The following is an 8,199-nucleotide window of genomic DNA, read 5'->3' on the forward strand; positions in this document are numbered from 1 at the left end:
ATTTTATATACAATGTTTATGTGATAAAAATAAATTCACAAAAATGTTTAATATTTTAAATAAATATTTAAAAAGAAAAGAAATGCATTTTGTGTGAAGCATAAGTAATTCTTGTAATATCTCGAATTTATTCTATTTTAAAAGTTATTCTACTTTTAAAATATAAACTGAGATATTTATTAATATTATTCAGATATTTATTAATATTCAAATAATATTACTACTGGTAAATATTAATTTTGTAAATATAATGGCACAAGCACATCCTCCACCTTTAAATTAGGTCCTGCAATTAAAAAAATTTCGAAGAAATAGATCGCGTGCAGCAAGCTGAATATATCGGACGTATGCGTGTTTATTAAATAGAAAACTGATTTATTCAAAGCGAAAGTTGAATTTTTATATAGTTAAAAATACGACGTATCGACTATTACGCCAACCATGTATAATTATCCTACATATGTTTACTACGTATTTTAGATACGCATGCGTCCGATAAAGTTGATACACATTCGTTTAAACGAAGTCACTGAACTATTATATTGTCGACGCGCATGCGATATTTTATCGAATTAACTGCGTTTTAATATACATACACACACTTCGTCCCCTTACCCTACATCATGTGCCTACTAAAGCAAATGTCATGAGACATTTCACGTGAGAAAGGAATCGTTAGTCTTACAAGCGTTCTAAACACGCTGTACATTTGTGTAACACTTACAATTCCTACCAAGGCAACACGATCCCGATTAGCCGTCCGGCAATATGTTCCGATTTTTCACTTGGTGACAATATTTTAGACGTCTCTCGAACCATTGTGTTGCTTGGGTAACCGCTTCATCACAAAGAAAGTCCAACGTGCTCCATGATCGCAAACGTACAATCAAGTATTTCGTTATTTCTGTTATTTAAAATTTACATTATTGCAATTTTCTTTTTTTTTGTAAATGTATTTTACTGGCATAATACATTCACGTGATTGTCTTTTATTTTATTTTCATTATAATGTTCCTTGCGTCCGGTTTTGTTGAGTTTTTCATGTGTTCGATATTCTTGATCATGGTGCAGCGTTATTATTCCCACTGTGCAATGCGAACCAATGTATGTTTCTGTTGTATAGAGCACATTGCTTCCGCTAGTCCCTAAAGTTAAATAAATGCAAACATATATGAAAAAATCTAAGTATTGCTATTGTCATTTCGTTGATTATTGATCAACAAATATCCTGCAACGAAGTTTATATGATATTTTCCCTAATGTTTGTTCCCTTTGTTTTATATATAGATCTATTTAGCAAAGAAATTTTTTAATATGCGAGTTTATTATAATAAATGGTAGTTCTTGCGGAAGAAATGCGTCAAATCGAGAGACAATCCAAAACAGCCACCGCAGAATGCTAAATCTTTTTAATCTATCGTAACCTGTTATAAAAAATTTAAATTGCGTATGGATAAAAACGACATATTGAGTGCAAGATTAACATACTGAATTATACTTTCTCGCGAAGAATCACGAAACCCTCCAGCACACTAGAAAGTGATTCATATTGATCTGACACTAATTCTGCTTTTTCACCCGCACACAGCAACACTGGAGTGGTTTGTACATGACCGCCGACAATGGATTTCGGATTACCCGCTTTTCCAATAACATCCACACTTTGACCAATTCTCACCGATACCGGCAAATTCTAAATCGAAAAAAGCACAAAAATCTAGAATATAAACCTTTCTATTTTTTAGGACATTTATTTCTTTTTATATTAATTGAGTAATTAAAATATTGGCGAGCTCTTGTATCTTTACCTTGAGATTTTCGTCGACGGTAACCAGCCATCTTGGCTCCATCGCGATTGCCAAGCAATACATCAAATAATGAGACTGCGATAGTATAAGATTCCTACAATCTAAACATGCAACTAAGACGACCATCAGCCCAGCCAAGGCGGTATAATCTAGAACTTTTGAAGCATACCTCAAGGGCGACAAAGTTAAAGTACCCTAGATGGAAAAATAACATGTTTAAAGATACAATCGAGAATATTTATATTAAAAATAAAAGAGTTAAATTTGTCAGAAAAAGCAGTTACTATTTAAACTTCATTTGTTTATTATTAATTCGCTTCATTATTTGAATTCTTTTAATCTTTTTATCGAAATTTGTACCTTGCCCAAGTGCACCAGGCCCTGAGAGATGCGTACGAGGAACAAGTGAGACGGATTTTTCGCGTGATAAGCCGCCAGCTGTCTTAACATCGTTGCTAATCGAGCATTATTCGTACCAGCGCCTACTAGACCGAGGGCGAAAATCGCATTGAGAGCGACGTCGGCATCGTGATCGTGGCTGTACTTATTTAATACGTCCAGGACTGCCAGGTCGGCATTAGATAGAGAGGATAGAGCCAAAGCAAGTGGCATAGCTCGTCGTGCTGGCGTGGGACCGTATCTTCCAATCTATTTAATTAATATAATTATAGTGAAGATTTATGATCGCGAGAACCATATGGGCCACGTTCCCATAATAAATATCAATTAAAATCAAATATACTTTAAGCACGATTCTCCGTCTCTTCGCAGGTCTGCTTTGAGAAAAGAGACGGAGGCTCTATTAAATCGCAGCATTATGAATGAACTATAGGAAAACATAAATATTAATTAAAGATAAATTGGTTTAACTGTGTCTTTGTCCCGTTCTATTTCTAGGTATATATAGAACCCAAATATTACATTACATTACATTAAAATTCATTGAAGATTTACGAAGACTTAATTTCTCACCTGACCAAAAATCCTCGAGTTTTCTCTTCCTTCTCCAAGCCCAACTACTCCTACCCCAAGGGATGCTATAGCTTGCGGTGCTTCAATGTCTCTAAGGCTAATAATATTAGTTAATCCTAAATGTGCAAAGAGAAATACATCTTATAATATAATTTATTTTCTTTTCAAAATGTATTTATCTAAGGATGAAATTATATTAACTACTTTACTTCTATTTATATATTCTAGATTGCAATTTTTATATTGTATTTCTGTTTATTTCATATTTATAATATATTCTTATTATATTGTTATTATATTATATTTTTAAGATATTTTTATATTTATAATATATTTCATATTTATAATATATTTTTATTAAAACTTTGAGGAAAATATTTACTTAATAGAATCCTCGGTTTGATTGTCAGTCTTTTTATTCTTTTCTAACGTAGTAGAGCTGCCTTGTGGATTTCTTTGATTGCAACAACTTAGTATCGAAGCATTTTCAGATGTTGTTTTCACCTTCGTTACTTCCTCAGTTACTTCTGAACAGATCCTTAATAATTCTTGCACTATCAAAACATCGCCGGTACCCGCATAAGCGCAAATCTAAAGAAGTATTTTCATTAAATTTGAATTTTAGGTATAAAATATTAGCAGAATCTTTTGACAAAATTGCGTAGCAAGTAATTTTACTTGTAGCATAGTTTGCGAGGCAAAATTGTACGGCTTTGGTAAAGCTTCAAGTGCTGCGGATGGTGTTTCTATAGCATCTCGAGTTCCCATATAAACCATTCCCAGAGCTAATGCCAAAAATCTACATGTGAAAATAATTTCTATGTATTATGTGTATTTCCATTAAATATAAATTAAATATAAATATAATATATTAATTAATATTAACAAAAAAAATTCTACATTAATCTATAATATAATATATTTATAAGGACCTGGAATGCGAAATAACAAGTTTCTCCATAGATAGCCCCAATAATTTTAACAGAATAGTCGAAGACACATCGGAATCCCCTGAACCTACATTTACGAGGCCTAAGGAGATGGCAGCTAATGATAATATTTGCATATTATCTGAAAAAATATAGAACGCTGTAGCGTAATTAAATTTCTTTTTTTTGATTTAAGAATTGCATTTCAAGATATATAGTATACATATCCTGTAAAAATATATCATAAAAAACTATACAATTAAAAAAACCTACAAGTTAATTAAAATTATTTTCAATTTTTTTAATAGACGATTTTCCTACAATTTTACGTGCATATTCATCGAAGGAACAAATTGTTCATCTTGTTTGTTTTCTGATTAATTGAAATAATTCTTAATTAATAAAATTAAATTAATTAAAGCGTTTTATATATTAATAAAATTAAAGCAATTTATATATAATATTATATTTATTTTACTTTGCTCATCGACTAAAGCTCCAGAAAGTAGTTCGGTAACGTCTTTTCTTCTGGATCCAGCATAAGCCAAACCTAATCCCAAGATAGCTCCGATGCGAAGAATCTGGCTACTTGAGCTCACATACTCGCTAAGAAGTGCCAGAGCTGGATCGCATTCGTTATGAATTCCACAATTTACCAATCCGATGGCTAGCAAGGCACCAGATTTTATGTAATCTTCGTTCGTATAAAGATATCTATTGGAAAATCACATTAAAAATTAACAATATTGAAAAAATGCATTTCTTTATGAGATATAAATCCTTCTCTACAATTAATCTATCAATAATTAATTTCTTCTTTAAACGTATTAAAACATTAGTATTAAATTCTTTAAATGTATGTGATTTTTCTTTTCCTATTTATTGTTAAAATTTCTACTGACTTGTCGATAGGAACTAATCCGCCGTCGACGTCCCACATATGTATCAGGCCCAGAGAAGCAGTAGCTGACAATTTTCCGTGCTCCTAAAAAGAGAATGACAGGAAGTTATGTATGTTAGCATATATGTATAATCATAATTTACATTATTTTCGAAGCCGGTTTTGTTGACTGATAAATAATCTTGCTCAACCAAACCAGAAATACATTTATAACATTCCAGTTTTTTAAATTCATGTATAAAGTAATGAAAAAAATGATCATTTATATATAATGTCTTTCATTGCAACATAAAAAATGTTATATAATTAATAATAATAAGTTAATCAATTTTTAATAAGTTATATAATTATTGTTTATATGTTTAATAAACTTTTGAGAGTTAAGTAATGCTAAATAGAATTTCTCAGGAATTACTGAAGAAACAAAAAACCTTGTTTTTGTACACCCAACAATCAGATGTGTTCGACATCAATTTATCTTGGCCGAAACCTGCGTGTACGAAACCAGTAACAAAACTCGCCGCTAAATTTGCCCTCGCAGAATCGTGTTCCATTTGCCTGGATCCGCTCACTAACCAACTTTTGTAAATATCCTCCGGAAGTTTCGGCTCGAGTATGTCAAGTTCTCTGGTAAGAATTTGGAAGTGGGTATTTACGTGGCCATTACTGAAAATCGCTTCTATGTCTTTGGCATCGTTTCCTTGATACTCTATTCTCAAAGGTTGATCCTATTTAAAATATTAAAATTATAAAAGTATTAAAAGTGTGTAAAATTTATTAACTTTTGCTATATAATTTTCTCATTGACTCGAAACGTTTTATTGAAATTGTAATTTATTTCATGAATGAATATAGTTTATTTTATGATTTTTATGAAAAGTTGGAAGTTTCTTCTAATTTTTAAAAACGAAAAGTTTAATTTTATATAATTAATTACTTCTTTTCATATATATTTTAATTTATTCATATTAATTAACAAAGAAAGATTAAAAAATATACTTTTAACATTAATAAGTAATAAGAAAAAGAAGATAAAGACTCTCATAAATTGCATATAATTTTGATGATTAGATATTCAAATTTACAGAATTAAATTTTATTCGATTTGTTTTTTTTAATTCATGTATCCTTAACAAAACATTTTTAATTATATATTTCAGTCTATTTATATTTGAAATTAGAGAAATGTCGATGACGTTATCACTTTCGATTTACATTTATTCTATGTTGATAAAATGGTTAAATGTGAATATATATTAAGCAGAAAATTACTTGCAGTCGGGCGAGAATGAAGGCTAGTTGATTCCTCATTAAAGAGTCAGGACAAGCATTAAAGCACTTGAAAATGAGTTCTGAATTCGTAAGTTGCAGCGCTATCAAAATTGCCTTTGTAAACTCGTTGAACTTCAGATATTGCTCCGTGGCGAATTCTAATATTTGTCTTCTCTCTGTGTCCTCGCTAAAGGATATATAAATATTGTTCATGTGTGCAAAAACTAATCTAGCTACGTACATAAGTTGAATGATCTGCCGCTTGTTCGATAAATTGTCGTTAAACTTTTCTAATTCTCTCGTACTTTATTTATACAACTAAATTTATACATTGTTGAATTCTTAATTAAATTTAATTAATTAATTAAATTTCTTTTATATAAATAAATTTATATTTTAAACTGTATTCAATATCAAAAGTTGATTTATCTAACAAATTACAAAGTTTTGAATTAAATAATAAAATAAGTATGCTTTAAATTTTATAGAGTAATATTTTATATTAATATTTTGTATCGCGTTTATTACAGCTATAGTTACCTGTAAGCTGCGCAGCTAATCAAATAATGACACACTCGTGCAAAATTCGTGGAATCCAAATATTCTGCGAGGAAATTTAACTCATCTATTTCCAAGCATAGATCGCATGCTTGTATCTCCGCGTTGTGTTTTACATCGAATGAAACGATGCTTTTAATCAATGGTGTAAGACGTTTTCTATTACGAGAATAATAAGCTTTACATTATTCTTCATTTTTTCATTTCTAATGTAAGCACATGGCTTTATATATAGAAGAATTTTTTTTAGGAATATGTTGAAATTGATATGTTAAATAATATAATAATATGCTAAATATTTTTAATAAATTGCTATAAAAGTGATCTTTATTGTTATCTTGCTAAATGTATACAATACATGTATTTTACCTGATTTCATGCTCCTCTTTGATCGGCGCATTTGTCCATTCGTCAACAATTTCTGTTTCGAGTTGCCTCACATATTCATGACCCCATTCACCGGGATTGTTCACCGCTCCTGTGATACAGAAATTCAAGCAATCTCTGAATGTTGGAGTGGCTCCGGCTAGAGCGAGCACACTCAGAATTTCCGCAAAACGTATTTTTACTTCCTTTTGTTTGAGGCTTTCGTATGCGTTCTTCAAGCTGGGATAATATTTTCTTAAATACTTAAGAGGTTTCGGAACAGAAGTCATCGAAGTCGTGGATGTACGTATCAGCATTCTTAGATGATTCAATGATAGCAATATAGCTGTCTCATCTTTACTCTGACGAGGCAATGATACGGGAAAAGTATACAAGTTTAAAATTTTCTTCCAGGGAAGAAAAGGTAATATTTTTAATTATCACAAAATTTAATAAATTTTAATTTCATTTTAATGACTTATTGTCTTTCGTTGCATGGACAGGATTGTCAAAATTTATTTACTTTTAATACATCGACCGCTTGCAGTAGCTCTTCCTGTAATTTCTTATCTTCTTCATTCTAAAGAATATTGAAAGATAATTCGCAATCTGATACGTAATATTTTTTAAATGATATCTTTTTATATATCTCGCCTTTTTAAAATTTAAATTATTTAATATTATATGCGTACCATATCGGTTTCTTTATCTTGCTTGCTTTTATTCATCGTTTATAAAGCTTTTCTTGCCGTATATGCTAAATTGGACGTTTCAACGACTGAAAAAGCTTTAATTAATACGCTGTCAAATAAATTTGTTTATCTCAGTTTATCCGTCACATGCAGCGTATAGCTTTTGTTTCGTTATTTTGCGGAAATTGATATATGTGGTAACGATTACTTTATTAAAACTAAAACATTATAAAGCGCATGCTATATGCACGCCATTTAGTTTCTGTTACTGTGTAATATAATCTGAAAAGAGAAAGAATATATATAAATTAATACAATTATATATAATTAATACAATTATATATAAATATACTTAAATATATATAATTATGTATGGAATTTAGGTATACATTATATAGAATGATACGACTCTATATTGGCTTCTTTGATATTATTAAATAGATTATACATTACTCTCTCTCTCTCTCTTTCTCTCTTTCTCTTCACGTACAATTATATAATTTTATGTAATTATATACGAGCAATTTTGTTATTTTCTTCAAATTTAATTTAAAAAAACAATGCAAAAAACATTTTTTATTTCTATATTCTTTATTTCTAAATATTTGCGCATCATAACTGTTGAAAAATTAAAAAAAAAATTATTTTAATGCTTGACACCTTTAAAAAGACATTTAAAAATTTAAAAGATATCTACAATA

At 29.8% G+C, this 8,199-nt stretch overlaps 1 protein-coding gene across 1 annotated transcript; it reads right to left on the reverse strand.

Moving 5' to 3' along the window:
- Window positions 1-937: 937 nt before the first annotated feature.
- Window positions 938-7,534, reverse strand: LOC105248065 (26S proteasome non-ATPase regulatory subunit 2). The gene is made up of 15 exons (XM_025414703.1): window positions 7,499-7,534; window positions 7,330-7,386; window positions 6,810-7,168; window positions 6,423-6,599; window positions 5,883-6,069; window positions 5,042-5,338; window positions 4,612-4,694; window positions 4,188-4,423; window positions 3,713-3,851; window positions 3,459-3,579; window positions 3,163-3,371; window positions 2,781-2,877; window positions 2,169-2,456; window positions 1,809-2,003; window positions 938-1,693 (listed from the first exon to the last, which is right to left on the reverse strand). The coding sequence occupies exons 1-15, from the start codon at window positions 7,532-7,534 to the stop codon at window positions 1,493-1,495; spliced, it is 2,682 nt and encodes an 893-aa protein (XP_025270488.1). The 3' UTR covers window positions 938-1,492.
- Between the last annotated feature and the right edge of the window lie 665 nt (window positions 7,535-8,199).

Source organism: Camponotus floridanus, unplaced genomic scaffold (assembly GCF_003227725.1).
Source record: "Camponotus floridanus strain SB8 unplaced genomic scaffold, Cflo_v7.5 scaffold88, whole genome shotgun sequence".
Classification (NCBI taxonomy): Eukaryota; Metazoa; Arthropoda; class Insecta; order Hymenoptera; family Formicidae; genus Camponotus; species Camponotus floridanus.